Below are 20,775 nucleotides of genomic sequence, written 5' to 3' on the forward strand. Positions count from 1 at the left end.
CCCCCGACCCGCGAGCCCCCCAGAACTTGGCACAGGAGCCCCCTGAGCAGGATGCCGGGGCAGGCTCGGCTCCTCTGCACATGAACTGTCCCCACCCCACCCCACCCCCACTCTCTGTTCCCTTGAATGTACAGCAACAAAAAGCATAGTTTTGTGCCAAAGGTGGGGCCTGAAGTTTCCCAGAGTCCGGTTTCCTGCCAGGCCTAGGTACAATCTGTAGGACTGCTCGCCCCTGCCTCTGCGCGCGCGTGTGTGTGTGTGTGTGTGTGTGTGTGTGCGCGCACACGTGTGCGCACCCGCGTGCCCGTGTCCACACCTCCCACCCCATGCAGCACAGGGCAGGGTGGGGAGGTTCTCGGACATTCTTCCTGGTGGTCAGGAAGACAGTAAAATGGAAATGAGAGCCTTGCACACATGTGCACACACACTCACACTCTCACACACACTCTCACACACCCCACAGGGGAAGTCCTTTTCCTTCCTTTCCTTTCACCCCGAAGGATCCCGGGCCTCATGAAACAAGACTGAACTTCAGAAATGCGACTGAAACCCAGTCCTGGGCGTTGCGGAAATCTCCACCAGGCCTTCTAGGTGTGGAAGGCGTTTCTCCCAGTATCTGTCTCATCTCCTGTCCCCACCCCCACCCCCGTTTCCTCCTCTGGGCTCCTCGAACCCTCGGGCTGCCTGCTCTGACACCGCCCCCCCTCCGGTTGCACTTGGGTGTGAATCATTTCCTCCGCACGCACGCAGACACACAGCGCGGGAGGAGAGGCAGGGAGGGCTCCTTGGGCAGCACAGAGGAAGGGGCTTCTCTTCCCGGCTCCCCCGGGGCCTGAGCAGCTGGTGCTCGCCCTTCCCGGAGGTTTTCCAGCACCCAGAAGGCCCCTTCCTGTGCACCAGCTGAAGCCCCCAGCCCAGACCTGAAAATTTCCCGTGGACCAGCTGCCACCTGCCCACACCCTCCAGAAGTTTCCCTGCCACCCCTGTAAGCTGCTTGTACAGACCAGCTCCGTCGACACCCTCTGGGGAGAACGTTTTGCCACCAGGAGACCACAGGTTTCCGTGGCAGCCACACCTTCTCCAGCAAGGCCCGAGCCCCAGACCGAGGGAGACAGGGCTGTGGGTGCTCCCGGTTGCTCAGGTGTTCTCAGCCCCAGAGCTACCGCTGCCTCTCTTGCGTGTGCGTAGTGAAACCCCCAGAACACAAAATTTGCCGTTTGAACAATATGCAGGCATACATTTCTGTGGCATTTCGTACATCGCTGTGCAACTATCAACACTGCCCATCTCTAGAACTTTCCGTCTTATCAAACCGAAGCTCTGTACCCCTCAGACACTAACTTCCCATTCCCCTCACCCCAGCCCGCCAGCCGCCGCTTTCGACGACTCTGCACATGGGTCTGCTTCCAACTCTTTGGGGAATCCAGCTAGAAGTGGATTTGCTGGAGTGGGTGAGAACTCTAGCTTTAATGTTTTGAGGACCTGCCATACTGCCTTCCCAGCAGCCAATGAAGGCTCCAGTGTCCCCACACCTGGCCAGCACGTGCTGTTCTCTGCTTCTTTGGATAGCAGCTGTCCTCATGAGTATAAAGTGCTGGCTCACTGCTGTTTTGATGTGCTTGTCTCTAATGATTAGTAACACTGAGCATCTTTTCTTGGGCGTGTTGGCATCTGTGTGTCTTCTCTCGAGAAAGGGCTATTCCAGTCCCTTGTCCGTTTTTTTTAATCGGGCTGTTTGGGTTTTTGTTGGTGTATTATAGGAGTTCTTTATATATTCTAAATATTAATCCCTTATGGATATATGGTTTGCACACAGTACCCCCCACCCTGCGGACGGCCTTTGCACTCCGCTGAGGTGTCCTCTGAGGCACAAAAGTGTTTAATTTTGATGAAATACAACTTATCTTTTTTTCTTTTGTTGCCTGGGCTTTTGGCGGCCTAGCGAAGAAACTTGCCAAACCCAGTGTCACAAAGCTTTCCCCTGTGTTTCCTTCTAAAGTAGCTCCTTCTTTATTTGCTGCTCTATGTTCCTCCGAGTCTTGTTTTACCCTTTTAGTAGCCAGCCAGCTTTTACCTGTTAATAATTCTTTGTATTACATTTTGCTGTTCAGATTACTGGTGTGGTGTGGTTTCTGTTTCCTGCCTGGGACCTGACTTACATCAAAGTAAGTAAAAGGAAGGAAGTCATGAAGATAAGGATAGAAATAAAGGAAATTAAAAAATAAAATAAAATAAAATAAAATAAAGCCAAATTCCGTTCTTTAAAAAGATCTACGGATCAATAAACTCATAGCTAGACTGATGAGAGAGAGAAAGAGAGATGAGAACATAAATTACTGATATTAGGAATGGAGAGTTATCCCTAAGATCCTACAGACATTAAAATGATAATAAAGGAAAATTATGAACAACTTTATACGAATGAGTTCAACAACTTACATGAAATGGACAGATTCCTTCAAATATAAGTTACCAAATTGACACAAGTAGAAGTAAAAACCTTGAATAGCTCTATCAAACACTTCTAATGTATTCAAATTAATACTAAATTCATTTAATGTATTTAATACAAGCACTTAATTTGTCATTAAAGAAAACAACTTTCCAAGAAGAAAACTCTAGGGACACGTGGCTTCCTTGTTGACTTCTATCAAACCCTTAAGAAAGAAATAACACCAATTTTATGCAAACTTTTATGAAAAATGGAGAGGAGGGTACACTTCTGAACTCATTTCATGAGGCCGAAAGAACACGAACAAAGACGTTACCGAAATAAACTAACCAAAAAAATACCGCACTAATAATATTCCTCGTGGATCTACATAAGAAATCCTTTACGAAAAACGAGACAAATCAAACCCAGCAGTGTATGGAAAGGATTACAAATCATCACCAAGTGGGACTTATCCAGGAACGCAAACTTGGTTTAATACTCAAAAATCAATCATTGTTAACTCACCCTATTAGTAGAACAAAGGAGAAAATAATCATTTCAATAGATACAGAAAGAGAAGGGACGCCTGGGTGGCACAGCGGTTAAGCGTCTGTCTTCGGCTCAGGGCGTGATCCCAGCTTTATGGGATCGAGCCCCACATCAGGCTCCTCCACTAGGAGCCTGCTTCTTCTTCTCCCACTCCCCCTGCTTGTGTTCCCTCTCTCGCTGGCTGTCTCTATCTCTGTCAAGTAAGTAAATAAAATCTTAAAAAAAAAAAAAAGAGTATTTACCAAAGTCAACACCCACTCATGTTAAAAACTCCATCAAATTAGAGAGAGAAGGGAATCTCCTCAGTCTGATGAAGAGTATATTTGGAAAATCTATAGTTAAGATCCTTAAGTTCTGGCACAAGACAAGGATGCCTACTCACTTCTATTCAATATTGTACTGGCAGTGCTAGCTAGTGTAATAAGACAAGAACAAATAATTAAAGGAATCAAGATCAGGAAGAAATAAGTAAAACAAGTCCTAGGATAAAAAATGACTTCAACAAGGTCACAGGATATAAGATTTATATGCAAAAGTCAAGTGCATTTTATATACCAGCAATAAACAATTTGAAATGAAATTGAAAATATATACTCAATGTACAGCAGCACCAAAAAATAGAATAGTTAAAAGTAAATTTAGCAACTGACATGAAGATGTTTTCACTGACAACTACAGAACAGTGGAATTCGACAGAGATTGAAGAAAAAGGCCTTTAAAAATGGAGACATACCACGTTTGTAAGATCAGAAGAGTCAGTGTCATTAAGATGTCAATTCTCTCTAAATTGACCTATAGATTCAATGCGAGCTCAGAATTCACACACAGCATTTTTATAGACGTTGACTCTCTACTTCTAAAATTTATAAGGAAATTTAAAAGAGCAAGAACACCTAGGGGCACCTGGCAGACTCAGTTGGTAGAACGTGTGACTCTTAATCTCTGGGTTTTGAGTTCAAGCCCCACGTTGGGGGTAGAGATTACTTAAAAATAAAATCTTTAAAAAAATTAAAAAGAACATCTAAAGCAATGGCTTGGATATATTGAGGGAGCTTATTTCAAGCCACATTAATCAAGACAGGGTGGTCATCAATACAATATGATAGACTCCAGAAATAGAACCATGTACACAAAGCCAATTGATTTTCAAGAAAGGTGCCAAGGTATGCCAATGTCTTTTCAACAAATGGTGCTACAACAACTGGGTATCCATACTGAAAAAACAAACCAGCAAACCTTAAACCCCCTAGCTCATACCATACACAAAAGATGATTTCTAAACCTAATATAAGAGCTGTAACCATAAAGCTTCCAGAAGAAAGCACTGAAAATATCTTCACCTCTTGGGAGCAGGCAAAGCTTTCTTATAAAGAACACAGAAAGCAGTAACCACAAAGAAAGAAACTTGTTACATTAGATTTCATCAAAATTAAAATTACAAACTTTTGCTCATCGAAAGGTATTGTTAAGAAATGAAGATGCAAGCCACAGAGCAGGAAAAAAATATTTACGATACAAAGATCGGTATCCAGAAAGAATAAAGTCAAGCAACCCACTTTTATTTTTTTAATTTTTTAAAAGATTTTATGTATTTAACTGCGGGGGGTGGGGAGGGGGAGAGAAAGAGAGAGACAGCAGCAGGCAGAGGGAGAAGCAGGCTCCCCCACTGAGCAAAGAGCCCGATGCAGGACTCGATCCCAGGACCCTGGTATCATGACCTGAGCCGAAGGCAGATGCTTCACCGACTGAGCCACCCAGGCATCCCCAAGCAACCCATTTTTAAAATGGGCAACAGATTTGAAAAGACCCTTCACAAAGGAAAAATAGATGAGTCCCCAGTAAGCACATGAAAATGTTCTCAACAGCGTTAGTCATCAGGAAAATGCAAATTGAAACCCTAATGAGATACAGCTACCCGCGTGCCAGAAGGACAGAATCCTAGAGAGTGACGACACCAAATGTTGACGAGGACGTGGAGCAACAGGAACTCTCCGCCATGGCTGGTGGGTGTGTAAAGTGGTCCAGCCACTTTAGGAGAAGATCTGGCAGTTTCCTGTAAAACTAAACTCATAGCTACCTACCCTCTGGTCCAATAATTCCACTCGGTATTTACACAAGACAAATGGAAGTACACACACACACACACACAGATTGCATAAGAATGCTCACAGCGGGGGTGCCCAGCTGGCTCCGTGGGTGGACACACCCGACTCCTGATCTCCGGGTCGTGAGTTCGAGCCCCACGTTGGGTGTAGAGATGAGGTAAAATTTAAAATCTTAAAAAAGAAAGAAAGAAAGAAAAGAATGCTCATAGCAGCTTTATTCATAAGAACCTTCCACTGGAAACATGAAACGAACACTGCTGAGCCATCATGGGACAAAGTACTATGCCAGCAGATAGTTCTAAAAAACACACAAACCGGCAAAAGTAATCGATAGAGGAAGGAACCCGATTCTGGCAGCCCCTCGGCGGGAGGGAGGCAGAGGCTGGCCAGGCGCAGGAATGGCGATGCTCTGCTCGCTGATGGGAGTGAGGCTCGGTGAAGTCTGCGCCCAGACTCGGAGCCTGCGCTTACGGTCTGGGAGTCCGTGGCACAGTAATTTTACCTCAAAGAAAGAAAAAGAACCGTAAACAGATACCGGACTCTAGCTAGGGAGACGCAGGCTGAAGTGTTCGAAGGGTGATGTGCACGGATATCAGCCACTTATTCCGAAATGGATCCCCGAATCCCGGGGACTGTGGGCAGACGGAGGGAGGGACACGGGTGAAGCCGGCAGAGCCCCCCGGACGTGGCAGAATCTCGCGGTGGCCCTAGAATTCTTTTATCTTTCTTGTGTGTTTGAGATTTTTCACAGTAAAAAGCTGGAAAAATTTTAAAGAGACTGAGACATGCCATCCACGAACAGGGAAGGAGGAGGATGTAGTGGAGACCCCTCCCCCTCCCGCGAAGCAGGAAGCTTCCACACCTCCGCGGCCTGAGCCGGGTTCGGAGCGAGTCCTGGCTCCCGCGCCGGGGCCTTCCCATCCTCACCGGGATTCCCACGCTCCCCACCCGCCACTTCCCGCGCCGGGGAAGGGGGAGAAGAGCAGCCACGGGAAGTGAAATAACGCCCGGGCAGCCGCTTTCCGCAAATTCGGTGGCGTGGACACGGGGGCCGGCTCTCGAGGGCCTGCAGTGCCACCTTCTGGGGGAAAGGCTTTCTGCAGCCCAATCCCTCTCCCTTCTCGGGTTTGCGGCCTCCTCCCTCCCCAGGCCCCGCCGGCCCCTCTCTGCGGTAATGGGGGGCACCCATGCGTGGACGATGCAGGTTTCCCGAACCCAGGCCCCTCTGTTCACTCCTCCCCAGAGAGGTGGGAGCTGGGGCAGGGGTGGGGGGCATTGCAGAGCATTCCCTGGAGTACCCCCCCTTAGACACACAGCACAGAGGCACTGCCCAAGCCCACCCCCTCTAGGTGGCTCACAAGCCCCCCGCCCACTTTCACCTGAGCCCCATCCCTCTCCCCTGCACTTGGATCAGGACACAAGGAAGGTCCCGGAGCTTGGAAACATGCTGACGTCAACCATCCCAAAGCTGTACTTCTCTGCTTGTTATCAGATAACGATCTCCTGTGACATCTCACCCAGCACCATGGCCCAGAGCCCTGCAGCCTTGAAGTGAAATGCCACCTGGAAAGGCCTCCTGGCCCCTGGTGGGGTGGCCGGGCGGATGGTGGGGGGCCACCCACGTGCACACCAGGGGCAGCAGGGCCAGAGAGGCGCCCGGGCCTGAAGCGAAGCCCTGGAAAGGTGAGGCCTTGGGCCTGGGCGAGGCTTCTGCGCTCACGCTCACCCGTCTCAGTTGTGCCGCCCCTGCAGGGTGGCCCATGGACGGTCAAGGAGCACACTAAGCAGCACGCAGGGCTTGCCAGAACTGTCCCCCGTGTGGGCCGGGGACGCACAGGCCCGATGTCCGCCGCCGCAGCCCCTGCCCGGTGAGCAGACACACAGGCGCTGGAGAGACAGCAGCTCAATCCACGACAGCGGGTGTGTGTGTGTGTGTGTGTGTGTGTGTGTGTGTGTGTGTGTTAGTCCCTGGCGGGCACGTGGCCTCACACCGGAGCTCACAATAACTGCCTGGAGACGCAGGGCCTTGTGGGACACGAAGGAGCGGGCCGCCTCTCCCACGCTGTACTTCCTCTTGAGGCTATGGGCTCGGGTCACCTTCCCAGGACTCAGGCGGCCTCAGCCTCACCCCACGGTTGGCCAAGCAGACACCAAGCCACAGCCGGCATCCTCCCAGTTGAGTCGGCGCAAGCCTCCGGGGCAGGGCTGGACAACCACCCGGGTCCCCCAGCAATCAGAGGCCCTCCCTCTCCCACTGCAAAGACCAACTGCAGCGCCCCTCCCCTCCAGGCTTCCCTGCATCCCCTCCCTGCCCGCCACAGGTGACTCAGCAGCCATCGGGCGTTCAGGGCCCATGGCTCCCTCCACGGGGCACCCGGCAGGCTTCCCCAGCACAACCCGGCCTGGCCCTACCCCTCGCCTTGATGATCCAACCTCCGGGCCTTTGCATTTTCTGTTCTCTTTGCCTGGAAGCTCTTCCTTTGGACGCTGGCCTGGTTGGGTCCTACTAGTCACGCAAGTTTCAGCTCAGTGTCACCCCCTCGGGGAGGGCATCCACTAATTCCCCAACACACACACACACACACACACACACACACACACACACGTGCCCGCGCGCACACACACACACACACACACAGAGGACATGCACTCCAGGTAATGACCACATCACCTGTTCTAGGCTTCTTCATAGCCTTCGCCTAGAATCATCTATCAATGCACTTATTGGCTAGCTCCTTGACATCTAGTTCGGGTGGGGTCCCGCAGGAGCAAGGGCTATATCCCCCTCCCTCGTGTAGGCTGAGAACCCAGGCGAGCACCTGCACATTGCAGGACCTCAAGAAATATTCAAAGAGTGAACTGGAATGGCCTGAGCCTACTGGTGCTGCCAACAGGACCCCCGCCCCCGCTATGGCGCGACAGGAGGTGAACTCCAAGCAGAAGATACCACACAGACTGTCGACCCTCTGGTGGGAGGGGGCACTGGCGTGTGCGTTCCTGCCACCCGAGCCCCGCGGCCCCGCCACACCCATCTGCTCCCGAGGACCCACCCAGCCCCAAAGCACGCAGCTTTCAGAGCAAAGTTTCGGAGCTGGTGCCTCTTCCCTGATTTTCTAGGGGCGTGTTGCTTTGTTTATTCAGCTTTGCTCAAGTCAGAGTTTCCCCCATTCGTTTAAAGAAAAGGGAAGAAAGAAAAGAAAGGAAGGAGGGTCTGAAGGTCTCAAGGCAGAAGTGTCCTCCGCCGCGAGCTGAGGTCCGCATTGCTATCTGTCCAGAGTTCAAGCTGTGGCCAAGACACTTCTCCAAGCTGAGGCCACTCGGTAGGAGGAAATCTCCCTCCTTTCTCTGTCAGGTCCCACCCTACCCTTTGCCCGGTCACACGCCCAGCCCCAAAGAAGCTGAATCCACAGCCGACCCTGTCAGCGGAATCGGCCCAGGGCTGATGATGGCATGCCCAGTGCTGGAGGGCCTTCAGGCAAAGAGGTTTGAGGACAGAAGTTTCTGTCGGATGGAAAGACAAGACGGATGACCAGCTCTGAGCAGAAGACAGAAGCCCGGATGGCAGAAGCCACGCGGGAGGGTGTGGGTGGACAGGCTTCCTAAGAAGGGGCATGGGGACAGACCAATGGACGCTGAGCCCCACACCCTGCCACACAGACAGCCAGTGCCACAAACAGGCTGGACAGAGGGACCACAGAGAATTAGAGGTACATCCCCACGGTGGAACCCAGAACACCCCAGGCTGGCCTCCGCTGTCAGCCCAGAAGAGCCCGGCTTGGGCTGCCCCGGGCACAGCACACGTCCAGCTGTGTTCCGGGCCAGAGCTGAGGCTCTGTGGCGAGCCTGGGGCGGGAAGCGACTCAAGGCCTGGCCCAGCCCAGGATTTCCCCATTCCCTGCCACCCACAGGAGCCGGCCTGGGTGTGAGGAAAGAGAAAGAGCGGATCAGGAACCCTACCTCATACCATATACAGAAATTCACTCAAAATGGATCAAAGGTCTCAACGCCAGAGCCAAAACTATACAACTCTTAGGAAAAATCACCGGGGAAAAGCTTTGGGACAATGGGTACGACACCAAAAGCACAGGCAAAGAATGATTAGTAAAATGGGATTTCATCAAACTTAAAAATTTCTATGCATCAAAGTATACCCCCAACAGCGTGAGAAGATTATTGGCAGAATGGGAGGAAATATTTGCGAATCAGACATCAGGTAAGGGACTGATATGCAGGATATATAAAGAACGCCTACAACAACAACAACAAACAACCCAATTAAAATCTTAGCACAAGACCCGAAGAAACATTTCTCCAAAGACACACAGATGCCAAGGAGCCCGGGCAGAGGCGCTCACCAGCTTAAGCATTTAGAGAAATGCCCCTCAAAACCACAGTGAGACGCCACTGCACACACTGACTGGGATGGTTATTATCCAAAGGAACGAGTAAATAAAACAGCAGTGTCGGTGAGGGGCGGGGAGACTGGAACCCTCGTGCCCTGCCGGTGGGAACGTGAAATGGTGCAGCCCCTGCGCAAGCAGTACGCAGCTGCCCACCAAATTAAACAGAGAATTCCCACACGATCCAGCAACCCTGCTTCTGCGTATGTCCCCAGAACACAATGTGGTCTCTCCACAGAGCGGAGCATCACTCTGTCCTACACTGGGAAGGAAACGGACACCTGCTGCGACACGGATGGACTCGAAGAGATTACCCCAAGTGAAATAAGCCAGGCACAGACAGACAGACAACTAGCGCATGGCGCCGCGTCTGTGAGGTGCCTGGAACAAGGTCACGGACACGGAAAGCTGGATGGCGGCTGCCACGGGCAGAGGGGAAGGAGAAAGGAAAGCGGCTGTTCCGTGGGGACGCAGTGTCATTCTGGAAGGTGAAGCAGTTCTGCAGATGAGCTGGACGGTGGCCCAACTATGGGAACGTACTTATTAAATAAGCGCCACGGAGCCATACATCCCTGAAATTGTTAAAACAGCAATTTGTACGTTATGCGTATTTTACCACAATGTTTAAAAAGAATTCAGAGTCCAGCACAGAGCTCCGGGCACCCCGGGCGCCTGCAGTACGGACAGGCTGCAGGGACCCCTCGCCTGTGGGCCAGGACAGGGGGGGTCCAGGGAGGAAGCAGGGCAGTCCCCCACCAGGCGCACGTGACGCATTGGAAAGGGCCAGTGGCCACACCAGGAGGTTCCAGAGTGGGGCAACGAGGAATCTGGGACATGGAATCATCCAGTGCGTCCAGGACACATCAGGCCTGGAGTGGGTTGAATGGCGACACCCCCCCCACCTGCCGGAAACGCATGTTCACCTGGAACCCTTGAACGTGGTTCTATTTGGAAATAGGGCCTTGCAGGTGTAATTAAGTTACGGATCTTGACATTCAGTCATCCTGGATTCTCCGGGGCAGCGGCAGGGGCAGGGGGGGATGTCCAGTGATGAGTGTCCTCATAAGAGAGAAGCAGCAGACCTGGGGACACGGAAGGCTCTGTGACAACAGGCAGAGACTGGGTGATGCTCCTACCGGCCAAGGACCACCAGGGATCACAGGCCACCCCCAGAAGCCAGGAGAGGGGTACAGAATAGCAGCTCCCTCACGGCTTCCAGAAGGAACCAGCCCTGCTGACACTTTGAATTTGAACTTCCAGCCTCGAGAACTGTGACAGAGTCAGCTGCTGCTGCTGTTTCAAGCCATGCAGTCTGTGGCACTAGGTTTCACCTGCCCTAAGAAACTCCTCCAGGGACCAAGTCCCTCGCCGGTCAGAGCCAGAAGAGGAAGGGGGCCAGGAAGGCTTCGGGCCACTCCTCTCCTCTTGGAGACAAGGGAACTAAAGCCAGAGAGGACAAAGCAGGTCCAGGCAGCTTGTGACCCCAGTGTCTGTCCAGGACCAGGGTGAGAAGTGCCCGGGGACTCAGAGACAAGCAGGGACAGGTGAGGGGTGTCCAGCTCCCTGCCCGCCCCGTGACAGCGGACACCCTGAGAAGAGCAGACCACCAGCTCTCCCCCCGCCCCGGGTGAGCACTCTGTGCCTCACCATGTCGGGCAGACGTCCTGTGACGGAGCAGCCGGCCCTCCCAGGACCCCATGCCGAAGTCCAGGACAGAGCAGAGAAGCCCGTTCCCACCCTCCCCGAGGCCCAGCTGAGCTAAGTAACAGCTCCCCAGTGGAAAGTTCCCTTCTTGGAGATTCTCTCCCTGCTGAAATACAAGCGCTTGGAACAAGATAAAACTGCTTAATTTGTAAAAGCCACAGAGGCAGTCCAGAACAAGGGAAAAAACCCGACCCTTGGCTGGAAGGAGCGGCCTTCTGTGTCTCAGAGGCCAGTCACTGCTCCATGACTCATCCCTGCCCTGCTGACAAGCCCTCCGGCATCTTCCCCAGGGCAGGGGGGAGGGGGAGCCTCCAAGAGGGCCGGGGCTACCCCACCGCCCAGGAGAACCCCAGGCCCCAGACTCACAAACAGGGCAGGAACCCAGTGCTGCAAAAAGAAGGACTGAGCAGATGGAAGGGTCCTGAGGCTGCCTGCACCTGCCCCAAGCCCCTTTCCCCTCCCCACCAGCTCTGCCTGGACAGCACTGGTGGCCGAGAGCCAGCCAGACACACCTCAAACGCCAGCGCAGTGGGGCACGGGCAGTGGCAGCCCTGCCTGGAAGAGGTCAGGTGGGGCACTGGGCCGGGCAGGACATCCTGGCCCCCAGCCCCACCTCTGCCTGGCGCGCGGGTGGGGACTGAGGCAGCTGTCACAACCGTCTTACCACAAGACAAAGGGAGAAGGAAGGAACCTTCGGGGGCCCCACAGAACAGGCTCGGAGGCCCACCGGCAGTGGGGTGCTGCCTTGGGCCATGCCGGTCCAACTCCTTCACGTGACAGGCCAGGATACAATTAAACACCAAGGTCAAGATCTGAGCAGGTCTGAGGAATGTGTTAGGAAAGGGCCTGAGGATTTCCATTGTCATTCACATCTGTTACCAGTTTCTAACTGAGCTTTGCAAGAAATAAGTAATTTTCAGTGACAGCGCATCCCTCGGAGAATTTCATCGATAGTACCAATTTATCCTCAGGCACAACCTGAGAGAAAGTCCCCATTCTGTCCCTCACAGGCGGTCCCAGCCGAGGGCGGTGGTACCCAGCGTGGCCGTGAAGATACAGAGCTGACCCTTTTCAAAGGCAGTTTGGTTCAGTTCATGGAGAGCTGCTGGGGTCTGGCTAGTCCAGAAGGTTCCAAGAGTGCTATCACTTCCCAAGGTCTCCTCCCCCACTTTGTTCCTGGCTCTCTGCTCCCCTGTGTCACCCTTCGGGGCTGTGGCTTGGTCATCTGTGAAATGAAGGTTGGATCCGCGGCCCCTGAGGCCCCGTAAGCCAAGCTGTGAAGTGACCATCCTCCCAAGTCCTCAGGGACCCTGTCAACGCCCCCGCCAGGCAAGTGCCGTGGACTTCCGCTCCACACCCGTCTACCCCAGCTGGCCCAGGTCACTGAGCTCACACCTTGCCTTCCGCGGGCCTCCACGGCTGCCCCTCCTCCTGCGGCGGTCCCAGTGGCGCACACGCACACACACACGTGCACACGCACACGGCCAGTCAGCAGCTCTCCTCCCGGTGGCTGCCCCATCAGTCCTGACATCCCATCCGAATCTGATCGGTCCCTGGAGCAGCAGACGAGGAGGAGCCTCAGGACGGGCCACCCTTTCCCCCGGCCTCTTGGAGAGGCCCCCAACACTCACAGTGGCAAGCAACAGGCGAGGGGCCACGGCACCTGTGGGGTGACATTCTGAGCCTCACCAGGACCCAGGGGTCCGCGCAGAGCAGCTGAAGCCCGAGGATGCCCCAGACCTGCCCGGTGGGCCCAGTACGCCTGAGGGGCACGCGCTAGGCAGCAGGCACCGTAATGAAGGGGACTTACTCATGATGTCAGACGTTGACCGAGTCAGAGTGCCACGGCTGCCTGAGGGGCTGGGGAAACTGACCCGGGACGGGGGCCATCTGACCGGGATGACTCAAGCCAGGGCTGCCTCCTTGCTCTTCAGGGTCGGCTCTCGCACCGCCCCGATGGCCCCGTGCCCGCTCCATGGGGGCTGCCCGTGAGAACAGCCCCGGCTATGAAAGGCTGGACCCCCAGGGAGAGCAGGGATGGGTCTAGATCCGCGAGGCCCTTCTGGCCCAAGGACCAGCCCTCTGCCCTCACTCCATGCCCTGATGTGACACCGAGATGTTTTAAACAGTGACTCTGCTCCAGAGTCTGAGCAGAGCCCACATCTGCTCATCTTCCTGACCCAGGGCGTCCCTCAGTGACCCTGGAAGATCGTCACTCCCCCTCCCCACTGCAGGGCTCCCAGGTGAGTGAGGACCCGAGTGACACCCCTGGCCCCAAGGGGGATTCGCCTTGGTCCATGCCCCAAGCCTCCAGGCGAGCAGACCAGCTCTTGTCTGCCGTGCGTGGGCATACACACGCGCGCACACACGTTTGCATGTCTTCTCTGAGCACCAGGAGCTCCACCCCTGCAGTCAACTCCTGGGAAGGCACAAAATGCTATTTCTGGGAGGAGACCGAGGCGGCCTTGCAGACGGACTTGGCTGGCAGCAAACACGCAAACCACACGGTGGACAAACCAACCAACCAGCGGCCCAAATGCCGCCGCCCCAGACCCGAGCGCCACTGCCGGTCCCCCCACCCTTTCCCGGAGCTCGGCGCCAACGGTCTGGGCACTCGCGGCGCCTCGAGATGCAGAGGTGGCCCACTGGGGAATGAGCGAGAACAGCGAGGGGAAGGAGAGCAGCGTTTCAATAAAAGCCCGACTTCGTGAAGCTCAGCTCTGGGAACACTGCGTCCCACGACCTCAGAACAGCCAAAAGGAAAAGAAATATGTCCACAAAAATGAATAAAAGTGACCCCTGGGTGCTTCTTTCCCGAAGCACAGACGCAGCTCTGAGTTAGGGGAGGGGGCAGCGAGTGGCCTACCTGTGATCCGGTCTCTCTCCATTACTACGGATATATTTAGCAGCAGGCGGGAGTCCCGGCGTCCCCCTTTCCAGAGGCGTCCTCCCCTTCTCACCCCCGACGCCCTCCCTCCTTCTGCCTCCTCCTCCTCCTCCAAAAACACTCTTTGTCTGGTCTAATTTCTTCAATCTGTTGCAATCACGAATGCATCCAAATTACCACATTTCCATGTGCTGATCATATGTTTGTGCCCCAAACTGAAGGAGCATTGTCCCTCGGCTCGGGAGGGAGAAGGGACCGAGGCAGAGACCTAAAGGAGAGGAGGCGGGGCGGGGCGGACGTGGGCCGCGAGCCTCCCGCAGCCCCAGGGTCCCGGCCGGACCTCCGTCTGGGCTTTGTACGCAGTGGCTCCCGGTGCAGCGTGCAGCTTCCGGCGGCCTTCTCTCCACCCCCTCCAGCCCCTCCGCCAGGCCTGCTGCTCCTTTTTAATATCCACTTGGAGAAGCTTAACTTAGCCTCTTGGAAACCAGCTCACAGTCAAATTCCTGGCGACTTCCAAAGTCTTTCATTTTCCCCGTCCCGCGATGCTACGTTTCCTCCGGCTGAAGCGTCCGAAAAGCCTAGTTCCTTCGTGCCCGCCTCGCCTTCCCTGCACCGCGGGGGCCCAGCAGCACACCCCGAGCCCGACTCGGCCCCAAGGAGGAAGGCGGCCAGGGAGGGCTCCAGAGCACCTGCCCCCCGATGAGCCCAACGGAGTTGCCCCTGTGGCTGCCCGGTGTCCCGTCAGCTGCAGCAGTGACACAGGCCACTGGCCGTCCCGCCCAAGCCAGTGGGGGGTGGGAGGCGGCGCGAGGGAGACTTCCTGGAAGGTCCCACTTACTCATGAGTCAGTGCGTCCCCAGCTGTCCCCGCGGAGGGAGCCTGGTTCCTCAGCATGGTTCCCCATACTCAGCACTTCTCTGGGAGGGCCCCCCCCCAAGGCCTAGCTGGGGCTCAGCTGTTTCCTGCTTTTCCCCTGGGGTCCCGGGGGGAGGGGGCTGCTCACCTGGCAACCTTGGGGCCCCACCAGCACCTGGTCAGAGTCAGGGGGTGTCCATGTGCATCTATGGGATGGCGCAAAGTCCCTGTCCCCTCCTGCCTGGGACAGGACCCCAAACGCAGTCTCCTATGTAGCAAGGGTGTCTCCTTGGGGGCAGGGGACACCAAATAGCAACCATCTCCCTACCCCCAGCCCCCAGCAGAGCCTGGAGGGCAGTCCCAAAGTGGCCTGCCTGCTGAGGGAAGGTGGGGGCAGTGTCTCAGCCCAGGGAGGTCCCACAGGCTCCATAACGGCCCCCAAAGATATCGCTTCCTAATCCCTGTAAATGGGGTCTTGTTTGGAGTCTTTGCAGATGGGATTGAGTGAAGGATCCTGAGACGGGGAGATTAGCCAGGATTATCAGGGCCGGCCGTAAATGCCATCACGAGCCTCATATGAGGCCTCCCGCGCAGGCACAGGGGAAGGGAAGTAAAGGCAGAGTGGAGAGAAACTCAGTGAGTCCGGCTTCGAAGGCTGGGTGCAGCCCCCAGAAGCAACAAGAGGCCAGGAGAGCATTCTCTCCCGGAGGGTGCTGACGAGTCCCGGCCCCGCACACCTCGATCTCAGACTCCCAGCTCCGGAACCTCGAGAGAACCCGCTTCTGCTGTCGCAAGCCACCAAATCTGTGGCCACTTGTTCTGGACCCCCAGGGAGCACATACAGACACCATGAACCAACGAGCCAGTGTCCCCGTCTGACACTGTCCGGGCTTTAGATTCATTCTAGAACTGTCCCACCAACCACTAACAATCCTTGAGTTCGAACGATGGGCAATATGGAGATTTTTTTAGGTATATTCATTCAATCTCTTCCCCGATTCTGAAAAAACATTCCTTCCTGGTTCTTCTGATTATAAATGCAGTATTTGTTCATTGTACTGAATTTAGAAATGACAGAAAACATATAAAGAAGAAACCCCTTTAACACCACATGGGACTCTCAGGCACCAGTTCCCAGCAGGGCAAGCGGGCCCAGGAAGGCCCCACAGACAGGCCCACTGGTGGAAATTCGGGGTAGGCCAGGTCCCGGGCTGGCCGTGGGGGCCCCGTCCCTCCCGGCCGCCTCCCCCGGGTGCCGAGCACATACATAGGCTGTGATTTCACTGCTGTAGCCGGGCAGCTGCGGAGCACGGCTCTGACCCTCGGTTCTTCCCCGGCAGCGTTCGGCTCAATGTCCATTCCCCCACCATGCCGAAAAATCCAAGCATTCTGGCCCAAGCAGGGGATCATTTGAAACCGAAAACCTGGCAGCACCAATTGGCTCCAATGAGGCCCGTGTTAGTCACGAGCCAGCTCAGAGGCCAGGCGCAGAGGTGGGGTGAGGCCAGGCCGTGGGAGAAGGGGGCGGCCAACCCCCCAGTGCTCACCAAGGCCCGGTCTAGGCACCGGCACTGTCCATGCCAGCGGGGAGGGGAGCAAGCAGCCAGGCCAGGCCGGACCTGCATCCCCAAAGTGGGTTCCCCACGTGGCTCCATCCTCCACAGACGACGATCTGTGGTTACATAAAACTAGATTGCTAGACGCCTGCCTTGGATTCCTCCAGCCCATTAGCATAGTAAATGCAGTGAGTAGTCCCTGTGAGGGGGCCGGCTTCCTTCAACCCAGCCCTTCCCAAACTGAACCAACACCTGCCATCTGCGGGAGGCAGGACCCCCCGCGGCCACAGCTTTGGGAAACCGCCCCCATTCCCGGGCATCCCAGCCAGCCCACAGCTTGGGGTGGGCACCGTTGCCCAACAGCCCCTTCCAGACAGTTCTCAAGATGGTGTCTCTGTCCTTCATCCCCCAACAGATCTGCACCCGCCATCTGCATACTCCCAACAGCCATCAGACAACCCTTGCCCCAGCCAGGGGCGCAGTACGGGGGAGGAGGAAGAGTCGGAGGACGGCTTTATTGTTAAAGCCACGGCTCAGGCCCCTTCGTGAAGCACAGCTACAGGCCCCCGCACCCCATGAGGAGGGACACGCAGCTGAGAGGCATCCCCAGGGTGCCCTCAACTCCCACCACCAGGCCAGGAGGATGACTCCGATCACATGGGCAGCAGGGACCCAGGGAGGGCTGGCCAGGCCCAGCGTGGCCTCGCTCCCATTCCCAGTGTGCATTCTAGGAGGGCTGTGAGGAGGTGGGGGCAGAGGAGCCTGGCTGAAAGGAGGCTTTCTGAGGCTCTGGGCTCAGGCTTTGGGCCCCCTCTGGCCACCTCCCTGGCAGATACTCGGGAATCTTCCACAGTCGGCTCCAAGCTACGGGGAACTCTCCCTCTAAAAAATGACTTTTCCGTTCATTTCCTGCTCATCCCCTGAGTTAAAAATAAAGGCGCTCCCTCCCGGCCCCCTCCCACTGACCCTCCCGCAGCCACTGCTACCGTACCTGCCAGCAGAGCGGGCAGCTGGCCCCGGCCTGGCCGCCTGCAGCCTCCCCGAGCAAGGCGGACCCTGGGCTGGAGCCGGCTGCATTCCTCTCAGGAACCTTCTCTCCACTTTTCATCGTGCAGCAAGTTTTGGCTGTTCCTAAGTAAATACAACCCAGCTACTCTCTGCCCTGGGGACAGCTGCGGGGTTTACTGGTGCTAAGAGCCTGGCCAGCCGGCCTGTTGCTTTGGGAGTTCTTCCAGGGCAGTGTGGAAGGGAACCAAGACAATGGAGAGAGGCGGCCCACAGGGGGCTAAATTCCGCCGCTAACGGGCCTCACGCTCAGCCATCCACCCCGGGCTGCAGCCCGGCTGGGGCCGGCACTTCGTGCCTCCAGGAGGCCCCAGTTGCCCAAGCGGCGCAAGGGAATCGGGAAAATGAAGGCCAGGTCCTCGGGGGCAGCTGCCCCAGGGCCCCCGAGTTGAAACTTCTCCCCAGAAGACTGAGAACTCCCCCAAAGAGCTGGCGTCTTCCACTTCCTGCTGGGAGCCCAACATTCTGCCTTGCCACTAGGTGCCCAAGAAGTGCTCGCTGGAAGAACAACGAACTTGAAGATCCCACGTGCAGACTCTCCCACCCAGCACTGCCCAACAGAACTTTCTGTGATGACGTAAACCTTCTCTATCTACAGGCTTCAATATGGCAGCCACGTGTGCCTACTGCGGACTGGGTGTGCTTCTCCCCACCCCCTCCTCCCCAGAGACACTGCATTCTCCATGAATTTCTTCACCAGAAGACAAAGAGAAAAGCCACTTCTCAGCCAACTCAAAAGAAGGCTGACATTTCTATTTTAAACTCGCTCTTTGGCCGATCATCCCAAGCTCGTCCTATCAGGTTGAACTCAACAGTATTCACGGCCTGCTAGCCACGTGCCAGGAGCATCCAGCCCTGTGGGCAGGAGGACAAAGAAACCCCGAAGGCCAACCCTGGAGATGGACAAAGACGGCCAAAGTTAGCCCAGAGAGACAATGCCTTCAGAGGTAAGAAGGCGCAGGGCCCATCCTGGAGCTGTGGCCGTGGCAAGGCCAGGACACCCAGAGCAGGAGGGAGGACACGGGAGTGAGAGCCCGGAAGGGGGGACGGGTCAGGCCAGGAAGCATCATGAACACCGTACTGCGGTTTAATCCTGTGGGGAAGGGAACGAAGGGTTCTTGAAGAGCCCATGACCAGGTCTGTTCTGAATAATCACACGGATGGAGCCTATGGCCCAGTCCCGGGCGGGCAAGCGGGTCTTAGTAAGTGCCACTGAATGCTGATGGGAACAGAGCAGCCTCTGTGGGGGGAAGGGCTGTGGATGAGGAGCGACACTGAGGCCCAACCAGGCCCAGGCCACAAGGCAGCTCACGCAAGGGTCATTCGGAGAGAGGGGGAGCTGATACGATCTTGGTGACCTGCTGACCTGAGGGGGCTGGGCGGGGGGGGGAGCAGAGGTCAAGGACGACGCTGAGATTTCTTGCTTGAGGACCTGAGTGGATGGCCAGGCTGAGATGGAGAGAAATGAAGGAACAGCAGGTGTCCGTGGGTGGGAGGGCGGCACCAGCGACGGGTGCCTGTGGGGGTCCCGGGCAAGGCCCCCGGGGCAGCCAGACTCGGGCAGCGTCTTCCTCGACCAGCTCCCCACCACAGAGGCACACTCTGTCCTTTTGCCCACACGCCCGTGATGATGGTGGCTGGGCCACGCATGCAGCTGGGCGCCCTGAGCGGGAAGCTAGAGCTCACCGGGCCTGCGCCAAGGAAGGGGTGTGCGAGCTTGGACAGAAACACAGGGCGGGTGGGGGGGGCAGCAGGAGCTGTGGGGCTCCCCGTGGGGCACCTGCTTGTGAGGCGTAAGGGCAGAGACACGGCCCAGACAGCAGTGCTTCAGGGAGAACCTTCGGTGGGGAGGGCGTCGTCCGCCCACACGAGCCCAGGGGCAGGGCGCACGCGCCTCCTGGGGCTGCTGTGACAGACCGACACAAACGAAGAGGCTTAAACAACAGAAGCTGATGGCCCCCCAGTTCAGGAGGCAGAAGTCCAAAATCATGGTATCGGCAGGGCCGAGCTTCCTCCAGCGGCTACGGGGGAAACCCTTCCTGCGTCTCCTAGCTCTGGGTCCCGGCGTCCCCGGGCTTGTGGCCGCCTCCCTCCACCTCTCCCTGTGTCCTCACGTGGCCTGCTCCCCTGCCCCCCGTACCTCTCCCCTTCCTGTAAGGACCCCCGCCGTCGTTCTTAGGGCCACCCTAACTCCAGCAGGCTCTCCTCTCCAGACCCTTAACTAATCAGGCCTATCCGAGACCTAATTCCAAGTCAGGCCACTTTCTGAGGTTCTGGGTGAACGTGAAGTCCGGGCGGACGTTAGCCAACCCCCTAGAGCAGGGATGAGGCCACCCACCTCGGAGGGATTTGAAGGAGGCAGAGCAGGACCCAGAACCACCGGATGTTAGGGCAGAAGGAGAGGCTCTGAGGAGGCCCAGCGGGGCGGTGGGGCAGGCTGGCGGGCCGGCCGCGGGATGTGAGCAAGCTGGCTGAGGGGAAACGCTGTCTGCGCTGTGGGAACCAGGGCAAAGGTTGGCCAGAGACAGTGGCCTGGAGGCTGCGGCCCGGAGAGGCGGCTCGAGGCTCCGAAAGCGGGTGAGTGTGGGAGCACACGCTGGAAAGGCCACTTGGGAGGTCTGTGTGTGGGCATCCCCGCAGCCCAGACGATCCGCCTGGGGACACACACGTGTGCACGGCGACCCATGAAAGTCTCCAGCAGCGTCCGTAACAGAGGAAACCTTCCGTGGACCTCCAGCGACGGGCCAACGGGTAGATAAGCCTGCCCGTCCTCACGGAGGAGCCCTCGCCTGCGGTCAAATAAACGAATGAAGCCACACGCACCCCACGTGGATAAATCTCAAAGTCATCCCGTCGCGTGAAACAGCAAAGAGCAACTGCCAGCCGCCTCCCCTTGGACCCCCGATGTGGGTCCGCAGGACGAGATGTGTGTCGCCCCCAGATGCGCAGCACACACATGCCTGGCAGCGACCAGTTCTGAATTCAAACAGGGGACCACCGTGGCAGGAACAGGCACGGGGAGGCTCCCCCGGGGGCCCACGCCGCACCTGGAACACCTTATTTCTCAGGGATGGTGGGTGCGTAGCTGGTTTATTTTATTCTTTACAGTTGTTTTTTTTTTTAATATGTCCACCAATTCCATTTTTTTAAAAAAGGGCAGAAAGTGAGTGAGCTCGTCGAAAGCTTGACCGTGGGTGTGGATTGAGCTGAAGGACTGTGG

At 56.1% G+C, this 20,775-nt stretch overlaps 1 protein-coding gene across 2 annotated transcripts in view; it reads right to left on the reverse strand.

Moving 5' to 3' along the window:
• Positions 1 to 20,775, reverse strand: part of SEPTIN9 (septin 9) — a 151,187-nt gene that overhangs the window by 112,745 nt on the left and 17,667 nt on the right. The window contains exon 1 of one of the 2 annotated variants that reach the window (XM_045814508.2): positions 14,059 to 14,824. The exons of the other annotated variant lie outside the window; for it this stretch is intronic. Within the exon in view, the coding sequence (XP_045670464.2) occupies positions 14,059 to 14,080 (22 nt within the window). The 5' untranslated portion in view covers positions 14,081 to 14,824. Of the gene's footprint in view, positions 1 to 14,058; positions 14,825 to 20,775 lie in introns of those variants that run through there. 2 annotated transcript variants of the gene reach the window in all.

Source organism: Ursus americanus, chromosome 23, assembly GCF_024610735.1.
Source record: "Ursus americanus isolate L20-20 chromosome 23, mUrsAme1.1.p, whole genome shotgun sequence".
Classification (NCBI taxonomy): domain Eukaryota; kingdom Metazoa; phylum Chordata; class Mammalia; order Carnivora; family Ursidae; genus Ursus; species Ursus americanus.